The following is a 20,101-nucleotide window of genomic DNA, read 5'->3' on the forward strand; positions in this document are numbered from 1 at the left end:
TAAGCTGTGGTCAACTTTTTAATAACCCTCCAGGTCCTACAGACATCAACTAGAAGCTGACTTGTGAATTGAGGTCCCCGATCAGAAACCAAAAAACGAGGTGTTCCCCATCTCGTAAAAATTTCATTAATAAGAATGCGAGCAATTTTCATGGTTTTACTGTCCTTCAAAGCAAACATTTCCACCCACTTAGAATAATAGTCAATGACTACTAGAAGAAACGTATTGCCTTTTTTGCTTCTTGGGAAAGGACCCATCAAATCAACACCCATCATTTCTGCAGGCTCAGAAACATGGGTAGATTGAAGCAACCCAGCCGGCTTCACATTGGACGGCTTATATTTCTGACAAATCATGCATTGTTTTAAATGCTTCCAGGTGTCGCTGCGCACAGACGGCCACCACGCCACTTTCAGAATGCGGAGTAAAGTTTTCATCCGTCCTAGATGTCCTCCGAGTGGATTATCATGGTAATACTGCAGAAATGTTGGCCTCATTGAAGTTGGTACCACCAGCTGGTATCACACTCCACCATCACCCATGGGTGCTTTCCTATATACTAGTCCTTGAGTCTCAACAAAGGAAATGCGTTCTTGTTTCCCACCTTGTCGTGACTGTCCTTCCTTTAGCAACGTGTTGATAGAAATATCACGTGCCTGAGCCTCTGCAATTTCATCCAGAGTGGCAGGTATATCAGAAGAACATTGTTCTCTGTCCATACAGACAGACACGATAGCTTTATCTGAACATGGGCCTCGTGATAAAGCATCAGGTACCACATTGAGCGTTCCTTTCCTATAAAGAACAGTAAAATTAAATTGCTGCAATCTCAATGTCCATCTGGTCAACCGGGAAGAAGCTTTAGATGCATTAAAAGCCCATGATAAAGCAGCATGATCAGTGACTACTTCAAAATGAGGACCTTCCAAGTAATGCTTCCATTTTTCTACAGCCCAGACCACCGCTAGACATTCCTTCTCGGAAGTAGAGTAGTTTTTTTCAGCCCCGTTAAGAATGCATGATGCATAAGCGATTACTTTCTCGTTCCTTTGCACCTGTGTTAAAACAGCACCTAGCCCCACCTCACTGGCGTCAGTATAAATCCGAAAAGGTAACGTGAAGTCTGGGTGAGCCAACACGTCAGATGACTGAAGAGCTTTCTTGAGGTCTTCAAAACTAGCTTCACAGGCCGGTGTCCACTCCCACAGCACTCCTTTCCTTTTTAGGTTATTCAGTGGGGCAGCTCTATCAGCAAATTGTGGAATGAATTTGTTATACCACCCGGTGAGTCCTAAAAATCGCTGAACTTCTTTGATGTTAGTTGGTGCTGGATACTCTTGAATGGCACTGACCTTGTCAGCATCTACCCGTATTCCCGCTTCAGAGACAATATGTCCTAGGAACTTCAACGACTTCTTGAAGAACTGACATTTCTCCATGTTAAGGGTAAGATGGGCTTGAAGTAATTTTTTAAAAACACATTGGAGGTCTTTTACATGTTCTTGATTATTTGGTGAATAAATGATAATGTCGTCAATGTATACAAAACAGCAATTGCCCTTCAGTTCTCCTAAAACACGCTCCATTAACCTCTGGAAAGTAGCAGCTGCGTTATTAAGTCCAAATGGCATAACCTTGAATTGATAAAGTCCAAATGGTGTAATGAATGCGGTTTTCTGTTTGCTACTTTCAGCCATAGCAACTTGCCAATAACCAGAGCGCAAGTCCAGTGTGCTAAAGACTCCAGCACCACTCAGAGACTCTAAAATGTCATGCACTTGGGGCATGGGATAGGCATCAAACACAGTTTTTGCATTTAAACGCCGGTAATCCACACAAAACCTGTAAGTGCCATCTTTTTTTGGCACAAGGACCACAGGAGCTGCCCATGCTGAAGATGATGTTTCTATGAGGTTTTTCTCCTTCATTTTCTTCAAGTGCTGTTCAATCAACTCTTTCTTGAATGGCGATACCCGATAAGCTTTACTACGTATGGCAACTTCATCAGTAGTAATAATAGAATGTTTAGTCACCGTAGTCATTCCCAGACTGGACGTACACACGGACGGCCACTGTTCTATCAGTTTCTGTACCGGCTCCTGGCAGAAGGATTCTTCCCTCACAGTCAGCAACGTAGTTGGAAGTGTAACCCCTCTGCCCAATAATGGCTGTGAAATTGCAAAGTATATGCACTGCTTAGGTAGTATAGAGCTTCGTTGTGCATCCCAGACTGCCTCCCACTCGGGCTTCGCAAGGAATGGACAATACTTATAGCCGTCTCGCTGCCAAACTCCATATGATTTTCAGTACATGTCAATTTTTGTGTTAGTTCTTTGAAGGAAATCAAGCCCCAAAACCAAAGGAAAAATTAGATGTTGGTCCTTCATGACATAAGTATCAATTTTCCATTTGACGCCATGGAAATTATACAACAGGAGAATCTTCCCCACAGCCCCGTAAGTACGCCCATCTGCCAGGACGAAAGCCTGCTCCTCACATGGTATGAGCGACTCTCCAGGTTTCCGAATCTGCTGCCAGAGTTGATTCTTCATCAAGGTGTAAGTGCAGCCTGTATCCAACAAAGCTGGACTTTGCATGTTTCCCATGCTGATCTGAACGACCAAAAGCTTTAAAATATTCGTATCATCTTCGGGAATCTTCAAACTTTGCATCACTCCTACTTCAGTTTGCTTTTTCATAAAACCTTTAGCTCCCCTCTTGCCTGAACGTTCAATTGACTGGTTGTTGACTTTAGCCCAATATTCCTTTTGAACCGACCAATCTCTCTCTACCATTGTTCCAACTTTTACGAGCTCAGCAACAGAAGTGACAGTACCACGCAGTGAGCTGGCCAGCTTTGGATTGCAATTATTTAATATCCTGCGTATTACTTCTGTTTCTTCCATATCCGCCTTCCACTTTATACAGAGAGCGCGATAATCATAGTCTTGTATGCTTTCCCCTGGCGCTTGCACTCTGTCACGGAGCTTGTCTTCAATCATGGTTTGAAAATCGGCAGGTAGAAATGCTCTCAGGAACATAGTTTTAAACTGACCCCAATTCTTTATGGTCTGACGTTCGGCCAACCACCAACTCTTGGCTGGACCCTTAAGCACTGAAGAGAGGGTAGCAATTATTTCAAGATCTGACAATGGACGCAGAGCTAAAAACTCTTCACACCTTTCAATGTAACCAATCGCATCCTTCTCTTCCGCCTTCTCACCGAACTCTGGGAAATTAATTCGAATAGGGAGCTTACCAGCCATCATACTGGTGTTCTCTCTTTGTACTATCGATGACGTAGATTGACGTTCCTCCTCTCTGGCATGTGAAGCCACCGGCTGGGTTCGAGGAAATGCTAACGATGATCCAAATGACACGCAGGGTGTACTAGCCTGTCTCTTTAATCTCTTCATTTCCTCCTGCCATATTTCTTCTCTACGACGCAAACATTTCACCACAGATCTCTCCAGCTTAGCAAGGGCAGATTTTACATAATTCTCTACATTCTCAAATCTCTGATCTATATAGCCTCTTAATGACTATTCTCTATTAATCTGACTTTCCTGGGACTCCTTAAAATGTTTGCTTAAATCATCAAACTTCTCCCGCACTTGATCTACATCAACTGATAAATTAAGGGCCTGATCTAACACCCCTTCATTTTCCAATTGGGACAGGTTATCTTCCAACTCTCCTTCTGCTCGTTCTAAATTATCTAAATAAAGCTCATCTAGGGAATCAATCAGTTCAGACACTGGTTCACGTCTGGTTACAAACGGAGCCGCAGCAAAATCCAAATGCTCAAGATTTAATGTTTCACTTCCTAATACAGACATTTTACTTTTTTTTTTTTTTTTAAATCACAATTAAAAAAGTCTGTAAACAATAACACACCACTCTAAACGTAACCCAGGTCCCCGTACGGGCCACCAATTCTGTAACAACTAGACTTTTAAGACACAAGCCAAGACTAACTGATTTCAAAAACAGATAATTAAAGACTGATTGACAGCAAATAATGGGACCAAAAGTTCGTGGGTAAGAGTGTCATAATCTTCAGTAACCTTTTTATAGTGGCAAAAAACTATAGAACAGTACAATGTCGATACAAAGGAAGCAAAATATACCTTAAACATTGCTCCAAGAAACCTCATAGCACAATAGAATGCATAGTGTATACACTGATATAAATATTTTGGCAGTGAAACAGCAAGTAATACAGCAAACACTCAAAATGACCCTGTTAACCCTGGGTATTACTGGTAAGAACGATTCTCAAAACAGCTTGAAACACAATGAAGTAGTATTAACAAAAGTTAACCAGTCCATGTAAATTAATGCGGTTATAAAGTTCCTTATTGCAGAAAAAAAAACAAACCAAACAAAGTCAATCCAAAAAACAAAGTCAAACGTGCTTCAAAACAAAACAAACTTGCAAAAAACATATTCCAGAGAAAAATAAAGTATCAAAATAAACGCCCATAGTACTATGAGAAAAAAACAATTGTAATCCAGCATTGTCCAGCACAAAAAAGGAAAAGTTTAACAGACCGTCTCACCCCTTCCTGCCGTGTGTCCGAGGACCGGCTGTGCGTTGTTCCTGGGACGTAAATCGATCTGTTTTCTTCGGTTTCAAATAATCCATATAAAACAAACGGTATTCCAAAGCTGTATTCGCGACAATTAGCTCAGTGCTACTCCATAAAAAATGTTACATCGTTTCTAGATAAGCTTAAATAATTTAAAAAGCAAAAAAGAAACCGCAACAAAACTGCAAACGACACTCAGCTCTCCTTTCAGGCCATCCTCTCATTTCCCACAATACGCTCTTTTTATCAATGAAACCCAGGTGGCTTGAATTAAAACAATTACCGTAACTGGCATAATATAAGAGCCTTCACATAGAAAAAAAGAAATAAAATGAACCCCGATAAATCCCCCTCACGCCTGGACAACTAAGCCAAACGGGAGATAGGCTAATAAACAAGGCAGAGATGAACAATTTATTCTAACCTGGCCAGGTATAATCCATTCTAATTAAAGAACAGATAATGATGTATTTTTAACATCATTTATGTGGCGGTTGCCACAACGCCATAGCGCACGTTTGGCCCAAAGCGTTTTTGTACGCTTTTCCTCCTATACCGTTGTTCCCAGCTTTTCTTTCTTAAAGGCGCACGGAGATTACATCCTCCTAGGAGGACTGTTCATCCTGAGTGGAGCCTTAACATTGTACTGGAGGCTCTTACAAAGGCCCCGTTTGAGCCCTTAGACTCCATAGAGCTGAAGTACCTGTCTATGAAGACAGCCTTCCTTTTAGCTATCACCTCTGCTAAGCGGATCAGTGAGCTGCAGGCGCTGTCCGTGCACAGCTCCTGCATGTGTGTGGGAGGATGGAAGCAGAGTTTCGCTGCACACCAACCCCGCTTTCCTCCCCAAGGTGATCACAGCTTTTCATATTAACCAATCTGTGGAACTAGAGTCTTTTCATCCGCCTCCATTTACTTTATCGGAGGATGAGAGGCTAAACTTCCTCTGCCCAGTGCGGGCATTGAGGTATTATGTACTTAAGACAAAAGCTTTGCGTAAATCGGACCAGCTTTTTGTTTGTTATGGTACACAGAATATTGGACAGCCTCTCTCTAAGCAGTGTCTGTCACACTGGATTGCGGACACGGTGTCGACTGCATATAATGGTGCTGATTAACCCTCACCTGGTAGGGTAGCTGCACATTCAACTAGAGGGTTGGCTACATATTGGGCCCTTTTTAAGGGCGCTTCAATGTCTGATATTTGTACTGTGGCTAGCTGGGCTACACCGCATACTTTCACCAGATTCTACCGCATTAATGTGGTAGATCCTGCTGTGCCGTCTGTGGGCACAAGGGTCCTTGAGGGTGTAAGTTCACAGCTCTAACCTCTTGTTTAGAAAGTGTTGTGCTTCTCTCATATGCTGCCGTTCCTTCTCCCTCGCGACAGTGCTGGTATCCCATACTTAATGTTGGTGGTCGTCTTCGACTTGAAAGGGAACGTTAGGTTACCTACCATAACCCTGGTTCCCTGAAAGTGAAGCCGACCACCAACCATGAGATCGCTTTGGTCGCCCTCACGGGTTCAGCGGAAAAAGAGGGAGATCTTCCGGTGAATGACGGTTTTGTACCCTCGGTAGGCGGGAACGAGTGCGTCATCACAGGAAGGGGCCTTCGGCAGCTCTGATATAGAGAGCTCAGTATTACCTACCTCAAGGGCAGGGAATATCCCATACTTAATGTTGGTGGTCGTCTTCTCTTTCAGTGAACCGGGGTTACGGTAAGTAACCTAACGTTTTCAACACTGCAGTTAATACATAGTCCGCAAACTTTTGAGATGCACATTGAGCAGCTCAGATTAAATACGACGGCTCTTACTACATCGACCCTATAGAGTGTATGTATTGTATACTGGTACAAATACATTTAAAATAATGTAAATATAACAAATATCTGTTTAAAACTTTACTTGACGAATGTTAGGTTTATGAGAACGTCAATGTGACGAAATAAAAAAAGAACCCTGAATTTAACGTGATAGCAATTAATTCGTACGTCTGTGACAGTGCCTAATAAAAGGGCTTCCGTCTGAGAAAGCAAGCATTGATATTGTGCTGATACATGTAGCTGGCCTGGCTGATATTGATTCAGTATTTTTAAACCTAACCACCAAAATCTGTTTATGTCTGAAGGTGAGTGAAGGGGGAATCAAGTTAATTTGGGAATCACATCCAACTCAATAGAAATACTAAAATATTAATGTAACAATACAACTGTGACATAACAAACTTCTAACACGTTTTGCCAAATGTATTTTAAAGGCATGTATTTAAATGTATTAAACAGTTTGTTTATAGACGGTGACGCTGGTGATTTGTTAAAAGGGTCACTACTACAGCATTATACACTTTAGTCTGGAAAGAAGAGATGAATATGAGAGGATGAAATTATCTGAAAACGGCATGCAATCATGCAGGTGTTCAATGAGGATGCGTTTTTTTAATATAGATGACGCAATGATCAGAAATAGATCTCTTGATCTGCGCTGAATTTTCATGAGTACTTTTTAATCCCCAAACTCTATGCACGCTCCATCCAGCGGTCTGTGCAGGGTGCATGCGCATCTCTTCTTAGCACCGCGCGCACTAAAGCTGCTAATCTTTGGCAGCTGGGTGCTTGGAGTCAGCTCAGCAGCATCATACAGCAGCAGCAGCCTGCCACAACGCTGCAAATGGTACTGTAACAAGAAGAAACGCAGGGATTTTACTAAGAAATAAGAAACCCATTAGGCTTTAAAATATTTTTTTCACATCTTGCAGCGTTGCCAACTTCAAAACTGGGTAGTTCCCGTCTTCGGATATTTACAATGTTTTTTGGTAAGTGTAATTTACAATGCTACTGAAAGTGAGTCTTTCACTCCATGTACCATGCTATCAACCTAAATAAAATAAAAAATACAATCAGTTTTACTGTCATTGAACAAAAAACTACTACACAGGTAAGAAATGCGGGTAATAATAATACAATACAGGGTGCTCACAATAAAACGTGAAACTGTAGCCAGGTGCTCAGAAATCATTTCTTAACTTAAGCAAGTGTTGTAGTTTGTGTCTTTCTTACTAGCTTCTAGTTAGGTAACTTGAGGTACACAAAAAAGCATTCTTGAAGAATCTACAAAAATGTAATGAAGGTTGTATACTATTTACCAACCTTTCAGAGTTTGTTTAATAATACAGACCAGTATTTAAACATGATTTCAAAACAGTGGATCATTAATTTTTTTTTTTTTAAAGAGCTTGAATATTTCTATTTAGTAAATTCTATATTTTAAAAATGTGCCGTTTCAGTGCACAGTCATCAAAACAACGTTGATAACTAAAAGAGTATTCATAAAAATATGAGTTAATGTTCTCTTTCTAAGTAGGATGTTCTGTAGTCATTGTACATTGTGTGAGCGAAGCACGCCCCCTTGCAGTTCATATAGACTTCGATCTTGATCACTGTTCAGTGAGCTCTATTGGCGGGGGTGTGACATGGGACTGCAATTGATTGTTTACAGGATCATACGGCTGGGGTTATGGTGTGCTGCTTAATAGCTCCTTAAAATACAATTTATTATACTGCATTTTCTCGTTACAGGACAGTAAATGTGATGGTCTAGGAAGAGGTCGCAAATTCAAGGGGACAGGATAGCATCCTACGAAGAAAAACAAAATCGAGTGATCATCCTAAATTTTGTTAATTCAAATGATATTTACTTTTTTTCTTTCTTTCTGGGGACCAGTACGTGGAATCTCTGATTTTGAGCTTTGTATCATGTCTGTAAGAGAATTCTGACATGTGTTGTCAGGTCTGGGAAATACCTTCAGAAAGAAGTAAAGCATCCGATTTGCTGGAACACTTCAATCTGTGATATAGATCTATTTCAGCGCGTGATGTACCTGGAATGAAAAACAGAGAATGGAAATTATTTGGGAAATACTTTTTATTCTTCAAGCCAATTTCATTGTCTGCATATCAGGTAAGATACTTGTAACTGAATTGACAGCCGCATTGCTTTTTAAATAGAAGGATTGAGTCCGTTACAAGTTAACACCACATAGTTTGTAATGGGAAAGTTAATATCCAGAAACATGAAAAGTGAGTTTAGACAATATCTGTGTTTTAAGAAGTACGGTAGATTATAGCCAGTTTCCAAGGCAGCGCTGTCGCCTTTCATTGTGATCTCAAAGAGTATTATTAGGTTTGACAAGTAAGGTCGACAGAATGAAAATTGAAGAACTTTTTTTTTCTGAGATCTAATATATCCAATCCAAGAAAAAAAGAAATGGAATTTAAATTCGCAACAGAGCCTGTCCAATTAGAATAGACATGCCCGGTGCCTTGCGTTAAGGATTAGAACAATTTATTCTAAGGAAAATACTCTTCAACTTCAAAAGCACAGCCTGCCAATTATTCGATCATGTCAGTCATGCAAGAATAATTATGTTGCATGTGCAGCCAAGGAAGACTCCCTGTCTAGCATGTCAACACCGCACACACCAACAACTCTTTTTGTACTTCACTTACTAAAGTACAGTATTACCTATAGTACTTATTTGGACATAAATACATCGATTTACGGTACTGGGTATATTTTAGTGCCTGGGAAAATACAACAACGGCGTACAATATAGCAGATGTAACAACACACAATGAAGAAAAAAACTTATATCACTTGTTATTTTATTGATTGAAAAGGTGCTGTCATGTTTTTTCTATTATTTAAATACAATTTAAAATAGTCACAAAGACGTGATTATTTGGTTTCTGTTTCAGAAGCAGTGTGCACGACTGTGTTTGTCGGGCTATGAACCATTACTATTTTACATACAGTTAAAAAATAATAATAATCGTACTGTACTGTAATATGCCTTTCACATGGGGAATCAGGCTTTTCCCAATGACCTTTCAGGATAATGTAAAATATGAATCAAGTAAAGGAATTATTCGTGTATTGTATTGTTCCCGAAGCAGCGTTTTAGAGTACAGATGTTAATTTACATTCCAAAGACTGGAAAACAATATATCCCTCTAGAGTCCAGTGTCTGCATTAACATCTCTGCCCTATAACGATATTTTCTTCAGCATATATTCTTTTTAAACGTGTTTAATTGATGATATTTACATTTTACGTAAGACACTGTGTTTGCCTTTTATACTGCTATGAACAGTTTTCTTAATGTCAATCAATTTTACATTCCTTAGTCTGGTGATGTTGGAACGATGCACCTTGGTTAATTTGTTCATGAAAAGGGCCACTTACACTTTTCTTACCTAATTGGCTCTGTTCACAATATAAAATCACTACTGCTACAAGAAAAACAAAAATGAAATATAACAAGGTGTGTTTAAAAGCATTGCTTTTCAGGTAACCAAACATTATTTAGTAGAATATGGTAGAACACCATTTTCAATGTTTAAATATTTGTTTGTTTAGAAAGATTCATTCTACCACCTCTAGCCATAATACCTAACTTTCCTGTTTTGTATAGTGGGCTCATATAAGGGAAGCATACTCTCAGTTTTGGATTAGGAATTTGGCTACATTTCCCAAATTAATCCAAATGACAGTAAATAGTGCACATAAAAAATGCAATCTCAGCCTGCTGAATTGGTAATGAGGTGATTATGTCAGAGATTACGTCATGCAGCAGAGCTGAAGAGCCATATGCCACCCCATCCTTTTTCTGGAAAATTCTTATAGGCAAGCTATCCCTGTAGGAATCTCCTGCAGGGAAACACATTCATAGCTTCTACTGTATAGTGAATGAAGTGTTTATGAATAGTTTATCTAAAACTGTTTCATTTCATTATTTAATGTCATCAGTTTTATGAGATGGGGTGACTTTTATTCTTTGCTAGGATCCAAGCAGCTTTAATTTTACACTGTCCTAATTAAAAAACTGATACTAACAATAGCATTGTAATTCATACTATGTTTATTCTGTGATTTTCCTGTTCAGAATCAATCCACAGTCTGGGAATGCTCAAAAGTGCAATCGGATTATTGACAGTAATGTGAATGGATGGTTTTGCTTGTTCTGTTGTATTATTTGGACTGAAATGATTATCAATAAAGATGACGTAGTAGACAGCGCTTATCTATATTAGCAGCACACAACACTGGTTAGTTACAATTGGAGGTGCAATATTCCATGTGAACTAAATATATCTGGACTATGACCCTCTTTGCATGCCATTCACATACTTGCTGTGTAGGTCACTGATATTGTGTTGCCTGTAACATGAATAGGTCTTTAACACAGAAGACCATTTTAGAGTTCGAAAGTGTTTGGTGACTGCTACCTGTGTCTGTGTAATGATTTTCTGAAAAGACAAAAAGCGAATTCCCAGCTAGGGCTTCAGTCCCCGCGTGTTCAGCTTCAGTTCTGCTCAGTGCACACGTCACAATCCGCTGGTAACAAATGAAAAGATTGTGATCGTGACTCAGCTTCAGTGTCACCAGATCCAAGAGCAGTTTCCAAGTGACTCAGCTAGCATTTTTTTTATATAAAAAATATGAGTTTCTTTCATTTAGCCTTTGCATTCCTTGTACTCCTTTTCAAGCTCTAAAATCGACTTCCTTGAGATTAAGAGCTGTTTGGCAGCAGTTTCAAGTTACATAAAGCAGGAAGAAAACCAAATGAATCTTTCTGGTTTGCTTTTGAGATCCATTAGAAGAGTGCTGTGGATGTATTGGTTGTCTGTCAGATTGGACTGACAATACAATGTGTCAGTAAATGGATGGTGTTGTCATAGAAAGATAAGAGTCTTATATTGGAGAAGTTTGTATTGATTCTTTCTGAGAGTGTTTGAGTCTTCCTTTCCCTTTGAGCTCCATTTCCTCTTGAAAGCCTTATACAGTATATTTGAGCATTATGTGCAGTGTTCTGAAACCACCCTGATGGATCAGCCCAGCTGTTTTGTGGTGTTTGGGAGGTGTGGGACATGTTGCCTGTTTTAACCCACTTATACCACTCGCTTACATAAATAATTGGTATACCTGAATATTATTATTATTATTTATTTCTTAGCATACGCTCTTATCCAGGGTGACTTACAATTGTTACACGTTATCACAGTACAAAGTATTGCATATAAAATATCACATTACAGGTTATCACATTATAAAATATCACATTACAGAATATCATAATACAGATAAAAGCAGTTATGAAAGTACAATATCAAGTAAGAACAAAATAAAGCACACAGTAACTTCTAAGTAAGAGCGAATTTGACTGAGAGCAGTTAAACCTTATAGTAACTATTTGCTTATATGAGTAAAGTCCAGTAAGAACATGTAGTAAGTACAATAAATGGATGAGAATGATTTCAAATAAGAGCAATTACAGAAAACGTGCGTATAGATACCTATAAGAGTGAAGTCAAATACAAGATATGGTAAGTAGTTATAGGTAGGAGCAGTAGTTGAATGCAGCAATGTATGGAGCAGGTCAGTATAAGCTGATGCAAGTACTGGTAACTGGAGATATTGCTTAATATATTAAACTAATTCTATCGTATTTGTATTCTATGTCGTAAGTATGTCAATAATAAAAATACATGTGTGAAGTCCTGTCTTGGAGTAAAATTCAGTTTTGGAGTATTTTAAGTGCGGAGAGGAAGTTAAAAACTATAGCGTAATATCTTCCTCCTGATTAAACTGTGGTTTTAAAAATTAGAAAAACATCTCCAGCCTCAACCACTGCAGGAATCGAGATGTCAAATACTGCCACCTTGTCAGAGGAGAACAACGCTCCCGTCAGCTATTTCCTAAAATCAACAGAGACAATATAATTTATTTGAATCACGTTTGGTATAGACATGTGCGTTTTCATGACCTGTGGTCCTGACCAAATTCGAGCCTAATCAGGAACAGCGCCTGGTGTGGACAATATCATCATTCATATTTGGGAAATTAAAAATAAAAAGGTCAAATAAAATGGATCATTTACATGGTGTTATGTGTTTACACAATATTAATTTATTTTCTAAACCTATTTTGTTACACAAAATATACTGTAATAAATATTTATTTAGAAAAAAGTAAAATTCTCTTCTGTTTCATTTGCTGTCACAATATACAGTGCACTCCGTTTATAAGAATCACATCCACCCTGGATGATTTGATTCTTATAAGCGGTTGATTCTTAAAAGCATACCGATATGATTACAATTAGCAAAAGCGTGCCTCCGCACATTAGCAGTTTAAATACAGTATACAAATGTCAATGGTGCTCAATCACTGAGGACAATACATCAAAACAATCAAAACAAGTCCTCGTGGATAAGCAACTTGTTATATGATCACGATTATGTTTACTCAAGGTTGCAGAATCCTATTTTACTACAGTATACTTGAGAAGCGATCATCTCATGAGGGTGCCTAGTTTAACTGCCATGCGGTGTTACCTGTAATGACCTTCGAATTAAAATAACATCACAGAACAGTATTATACTGTCAGGACTACCACTGCATTCAGGGTTTCTCCTGGGTTCTAGATATTTGTAGTCACTAGTGACTAATCCTTTCTAAAAACATTAGTCACTCCGGATATTCAGTAGTCGCTACTGGCGCACAGCTCAAGTCTTCAAGGGTGTTATGAATCATGTTTTTATTTTATACCTTAAATCACTGTATTGATCAAAACTATTATTTAATTAAACCATTTTAATAATGCTCTACAGTTTAAATAAATTGGTAATTTACAGCTGTAAAGTTTTAGAACATTAAAACTCAAGAACCAGATTTATTTGCCCTGAAAAGCTACATACAGACACAGAATGCATTATGAATTACTTATACCATGTATGTCTTTTTACAATAAAAAGAAAAAAAACATTTTTAGAATATTATATACAACCCATGGAAACAGAGTTTTCCAATAAGGCTGAAACTTTGCTGCTTGTTTTCTTTTTCTTTTATCTGACGCTTGTGAGCTTTGTTTGTTCTTTTTTGTCTGGTATTCCGAATCCAAGTCTTCATCTTCTACAACTTGTTGTGTTTGTTCTGTTTCACTCTTGCTGTGGCCGCGCTGAAAAAAACAGTGGATTTTCTTCTGCGACATTTTACAGTATTGGCTAACAGTTTTGTTTTTTAATTCGCGCGCACAAGTTTACCGCAATCATGTATTTATATTGATGATAAAGTTATAGAAAAGAAGGCAAAGAAAAGTTCACCATCCACGCACCTCTACAGCTGACCTCAATACGAAAACATATTACTGGCATTTTTTAATTCTTGGTGACTAAAACGTACAGTACTGATGCTAATTAGAAAATAATAATAAAACGCTTACCTAGTATCAGTGTGATGGATGTCCCTGCTTGTTACCATGCAAATCACAGATGATGGCAGGGAAATTGGAGAGAGCTTCAGTCGCAAGACATTTTTGGCGTTTTTAATCTTTGGTGGTGTTTTGTCTTGATCGCCCTTTGCTAGTAATGTACTAGTATTGAGCAAACAATCCACATTTTTTCATTGGATTGGAAGCTAAAAACTCTTACTACTCTCACACCAGACGTACGGCATGTCAAACTAGACCGCATGACAATACTGCGGTTTCTTACTGGCCATACATTCTGCATTTTGAAATGAACCAATAATACTAAGTTACAATAAACTTTAAAATAAATATCGACTTGCAGGCATGAACGCACACAGGAAATAAAATGATTTAAAGACTAGGCTTTTAGTTTTTTAAAATGTCTTTTTTTGTATCCCAGACAGACTGCAGTAACCGCCCAACTTATATTACATTTAAACAACAGGGCATATTTAAAATGTACATATTTAATATGTAAATTAGTCGTGTGTGCACTGAACGCTCTGTCTCACAGCACATCAGTCCCGTGTTAGCGATTAAACGTTGATTACATGACAAAAGTTTGCAATAGATTGGCAAGTGGTACTAAATAAAATGTGTTGTCTGCCATTTCAGAATTTTTCTCGAGTACCCCCAGGGGTACGTGTACCCCAGTTTGAAAACTGCTAGAAGAAACCACATTACCAACAGATACAGTTTAATAATAGTCATATTTAAATGCCGTTGTCCTGACTGGTAAATTATTCCAGCTTCCCCTTTTATTTTGACAATTTCCATATAAAAAATGGCATTTTTATCTTGCCATTTTTCATTCTTAGCAACCAAGTAAATATTTTGTATAGTTTTCAAAGCAAGTTTTGCTTTTATTTTTTTACAACACACGTTGGTGTTGTTGATATGATAAATGCGTATATCTGCTTCAGGTACTGTATTGAATTTTTCAAGGTTAAACGATAGGCCCGTGTTACACTGAACACTACAAATAAAATGTCAAATATACACTATGTATTTCGTTGGTTTTGTGGATTTGCTATGTTTTTAACTTATTTTAAAACTGCACATAATTATATAGTTTAGAAAATGCTACTTACCAAAACCATGCTGCACGTGAACTGTATTGCATAATTTCCTTTATTCCGATTCCAGTGGTGTTTTCTCAATGCAAGATGTATTGTAGGCATATATACAGTGCCGTATAAAACCACATACACTGTATATATATAATTTTATCATGCTCGTTATAGGCCTACTGGCGAAATGGTCAAGAGACAGTTGGTGCTTAACACATACGGAATAATTTTGGCCCTGAATTTTAGCATTTTTGGTCATAGAATACACATTTCACATATTTTATGACGTTACCGTAGGCTACTTTTTTTTTTTTTTTAGTTAATGATGCGTTTTCGTTTCACAAATCTTCTGCACACAGTATTTTTAAGCACAACTAATAACCTATATTTCAACAGTCACTGCCAAAGCTTATTACTTATTCTTCCAGAAGTAATGGTCGGGTGTAACAGGGATACAAGGTTATATTTGCACCGGGCCATGTTGTTAACAAGCCTGATGTTGTTGTCCAGGCTTTACTGTGAAACTGACTGTAACCAGGGAGGGTGTGAGCGCATTCTACTGGACTGGAGAATAAAAACACGGAGTTTAATTATGAAAACGCAAGTGTAAACAAACAAGTAAAAAAGATTAGCCTGTTGTCAGACATGTCATGGTAATACAAAATGCATTCATTTACTGCGTATTGGTAATGATTGCGTCTGGTCTGGGGAAGAGGGACACACGAAAGCGCGTAGTCGTGAAAGCGCAGCAGCAGAAGTTATCAGGTTGCAAAGAATAATGTGAGGCTGAAAGCTACAGCAGCACCTAGTACAGCCTCATAAAGCGTTCTGGGTTACCATGGTAACTGACACGCAACATGAAACTGAGGCGCTGAATGGCTGACTGCATTTACGTCGCCTACCACGGGATGAGAATGTTGCAGAGTCAATGAATCGAGAGGCTGAGGCGCTGATCCGATCAGCAGCAGTGACTATGGTTTAGCAATCACTTCTTTTGAAGAACGAGACGTTGTGTGTGACTTTAACAAAAGGGATTTTTTTTATAGTACAAACAGAAACGATCGTCACTAGTGACGATTCCACATTTTTTTTTGTCGTCACTTTCAAAAAACATTCGCAAATTACGAGAGTGACGAGCGACAGCGAAACCCCTGACTGCATTTAAGAATCTGTGGCTTGCTTTTTTTCAGTTGCGATGCAAATCTCAGTTTTTCACTAAGCGGAGATGTAAAGCTCCGCAACCCCCCCCCCCCCCCCCCCACCCCACCACGTCACGCGCTATGCAATCCCCCTTCCTCTACATGCATATCACACAATAACAGTGCTGTGCTCAATATGTATTTGTGACAGGGATGACGAGTGGTGACATCAGGCCAGAGTGCAGGAACTAAAAACACACAGGTATTTGCAGTTCAAAATGCGCTTTCAGCGCCGTTTTTATTAAACAAAAATAAATAAAATATTTAAACAAAAAAAAGACACTTTGCTCACAGAGCACAAAATAAAACAGATAAACAAAACAAAATCTCGAACACAAAAATAATACGATCTTTTAATTTCGTTTTGCTTTCGTTTCCTCTCGCCGCTCTCACTCCTAAACACCCACCCCGAGTTGGAGAGCTGCAGGCTTTTTATAACAGGAGCTCCCGATTAGCAACAAATTAAATCACCTAATTAATTCGGGAGATGGCCACCTTCTGCACGAGTTTACTAATTACCGTGTGGATGGGGCTTCCCATCCACACTACTAAATAATAAACAGATGGCTACGCCGTCATTTAAAATACAAAACAACCGGCGCTTCGCCGTCATCAATATAATACAATAAAAATAAATAAACAATACAAAATAAACACAGGGGCGGAGGGTGACCCCGCTCTAAAATAAAATAAACAAATCAAATGTACAGGGCACCTCGCCCTGTTACATATCCCCCCCCTTGTGCAATGCACACATGGCCCAAACGGCCACCTCCCCCCTCAGTCTCAGAGTCCCGGAAGAGGGGGAAGCACAGTGTCCATGGGGGTGGCCATGGTGGGAGGTCTGGCACCCCCCAACTCTTCGTGGCTGGCAGCTCCCTCTTCCGGGGCTCCTGCCACACACTATCCTGCCGCGAAACTGCTGCGAGGGGAGCTGGTCTCCTGACCTCCCCCCCCTTCCTCGTGGCCGGCAGCTCCCCTCCGTGGGGCTCTGGCCACAGTGTTTCCTGCCACGGAAATTCGGCTGGGGGAGCTGGTCTCCTGACCTCCCCCCCCTTCCTCGTGGTTGGCAGTTCCCCTCCGTGGGGCTCTGGCCACAGTGTAGCTACCCCAGGCGAAGCAGGATCCCCGGCGACCCCAGGCGAAGCAGAGCGCCCGGCGACCCCAGGCGAAGCCGGACCCTCGACGACCCCAGGCAAAGCAGGACCCTCGACGACCCCAGGCGACGGCAGCAGCAGCGGACCCTCAGGAGGCGACGGCAGCAGGAGCGGACCCTCGGGAGGCGAACTCGGGAGGGGAGCCCCTGGCCATGGAGGCGGCAGCGGGAGCTCCACTTCTCCCTCGTACCCTGTACCCTGTATGGAGCAAAAGGCAGCCCCAGGCGATGCAGAGCCACAGGCAGCCCCAGGCGATGCAGGCATCCTTGGGCGGTGCAAGGCAGGGCCATTGTGGTCCCTCAGGAGGCGATGGTGGCAGCGGACCCTCGGGAGGCGACGGCGGGAAGAGAGCCAGGACTAGCGGTGGTGCTGGGGTTGGCCCTCTTTGCAGCCATTGCAGCCGGGCGGTTCTCCCCCGTGCTCCCCTCAGCAACTTATGCAGGGGCTGCTGAGGACTGCCAGCATCCTGTCCTGGCCCTTTAATTTGTGCAGGGAGAGGCAGCTCCTGCTTCTCGCCCTCTGGCGTTGATGGAGACAGAGGCAGCTCCTGCTGCTCTGCTCCAGGTGGGGGTAGTGAAGGCGGTGGTGATGGTGGTGAAGGTAGTGGAGGTGGTGAGGCCAACAGGCATCCTCCCTCTGTTGGTGGGGCTGGAGGTAGAGGTAGCTCCTGCTCCTCTCCTCGTGATCGTGGGGGTAGTGAAGGAAGTGGCGGTGTGGCCAGCAGGTCTCTTCCTTCTGCTGGCGGAGGTGGGATCAGCAGACTCTCTCTCTCTGCTGGTAGGGGTGAAGCCAGCCGGCATGCGCCCTCTACTGGCGGAGGTGGAGGCAGAGGCAGCTCCTGCTCCTCTCCTCGTACTGGGGGTGATAGTGGTGGCGGTGATGGGCGTGAAGGTGGTGAAGGCGGCAGGGGCTCCTCCCCTTCTGGCTGCGAAGGCGGCAGGGGCTCCAGCCCCTTCTGGCTGCGAAGGCGGCAGGGGCTCCTCCCCTTCTGGCTGCGAAGGCAGCAGGGGCTCCTCCCCTTCTGACTGCGAAGGCGGCTCCTCCCCTTCTGGCTGCGAAGGCGGCAGGGGCTCCTCCCCTTCTGGCTGCGAAGGCGGCAGGGGCTCCTCCCCTTCTGGCTGCGAAGGCGGCAGGGGCTCCTCCCTTTCTGGCTGCGAAGGCGGCAGGGGCTCCTCCCCTTCTGGCTGCAGCAGGGAAACCAGCAGGCATGCGCCCTCTGCTGGTGGTGGTGGGAGTAGCACACAGTCCTCCCACGGTGGTGGAGGTGGAACCAGCAGGTACTCTCCCTCTGCTGGTGGAGGTGGGGGAGGAGGCAGAGGCAGCTCCTGCTCCTCTTCTCCTGTGAGGGGGCAGTTCACTGGGAAATGCCCCCACTCCCCACAGATACAGCAACAGTATGGTACGCCCCTGCTGTGGAGGAGGGCTTCCCAGCTAACCTCCTCCTGTGGCTGTAGACGTTCGGCCTTCCCCCACTTGGGCTGTGGACGCCCCGACTACTCCCTCTTGGGCCGTGGACGCACCAACTCCCCCCTCTTGGGCTGTGGATACACCGACTCCCCCCTCTTGGGCCGTGGACGCACAGATTCCCCCCTCTTGGGCTGTGGATACACCGACTCCCCCTTCTTGGGCTGTGGACGTTCGGGCTCCTCCCACTCAGGCGCAGGACATTCGGGCTCCTCCCACTCACGTGCAGGACGTTCTGGCTTCTCCCACTCCAGGTCTGGGTCTTCCTCCTGCCGTATGGGGAAGGTGCCAGGGGACACGTGCCAGGGCTCCCCACAATTAAAGCACCATTCCTTCCCCCACAGGCAGGTGAGGCAGACTTGCTGTGGCCATTGCTGCTTCTCCTTCCCCTTTCCTCTTCTTCCTCCCACCTTTCCTCTTCTTCCTCCCATCCTCCTCTTCCTCACACACGAAAAAAACAAACAAAAAAAACAAAAAACAAACTGAAGTACCCTTTCAGGCCTGATCCCACTCTAACACCACGTGTGACAGGGATGACGAGTGGTGACGTCAGGCCAGAGTGCAGGAACTAAAATCACACAGGTATTTGCAGTTCAAAACGCGCTTTCAGCGCCGTTTTTATTAAACAAAAATAAATAAAATATTTAAACAAAAAAAGACACTTTGCTCACAGAGCACAAAATAAAACAGATAAACAAAACAAAATCTCGAACACAAAAATAATACGATCTTTTAATTTCGTTTTGCTTTCGTTTTCCTCTCGCCGCTCTCACTCCTAAACACCCACCCCGAGTTGGAGAGCTGCAGGCTTTTTATAACAGATGACCATCTCCCGATTAGCAACAAATTAAATCACCTAATTAATTCGGGAGATGGCCACCTTCTGCACGAGTTTACTAATTACCGTGTGGATGGGGCTTCCCATCCACACTACTAAATAATAAACAGATGGCTACGCCGTCATTTAAAATACAAAACAACCGGCGCTTCGCCGTCATCAATATAATACAATAAAAATAAATAAACAATACAAAATAAACACAGGGGCGGAGGGTGACCCCGCTCTAAAATAAAATAAACAAATCAAATTAATGTGTATTCACTTTATTAAAACACATTTTCACTAACAGAGAACACAAAAAATACTTGTGCAATGCAGTCGCATGTCTTTCTTTTTCCTGCCATGTTAACACACAAACTGCACGACTTGTTTTTTTCTATTGGGGGTTGCTGCGGACCAGGGATTATACTGCACACACTGTGTATGTGCTGAATTACATGAGATGTGATCAAATTCAAATTCAAAAA

The 20,101-nt window shown here is 41.7% G+C and overlaps 1 protein-coding gene across 1 annotated transcript in view; it reads left to right on the plus strand.

Moving 5' to 3' along the window:
• Nucleotides 1–7,207: 7,207 nt before the first annotated feature.
• LOC117424360 (carbonic anhydrase-related protein 10) overlaps nucleotides 7,208–20,101 on the plus strand; it is a 214,218-nt gene continuing 201,324 nt past the window's right edge. The window contains exons 1-2 of the mRNA XM_034040617.3: nucleotides 7,208–7,408; nucleotides 8,172–8,553. Coding sequence (XP_033896508.1) covers nucleotides 8,493–8,553 — 61 coding nt within the window. The 5' untranslated portion in view covers nucleotides 7,208–7,408; nucleotides 8,172–8,492. The remainder of the gene's footprint in view (nucleotides 7,409–8,171; nucleotides 8,554–20,101) is intronic.

The sequence above is a fragment of the Acipenser ruthenus genome, chromosome 19, assembly GCF_902713425.1.
Source record: "Acipenser ruthenus chromosome 19, fAciRut3.2 maternal haplotype, whole genome shotgun sequence".
NCBI lineage: Eukaryota > Metazoa > Chordata > Actinopteri > Acipenseriformes > Acipenseridae > Acipenser > Acipenser ruthenus.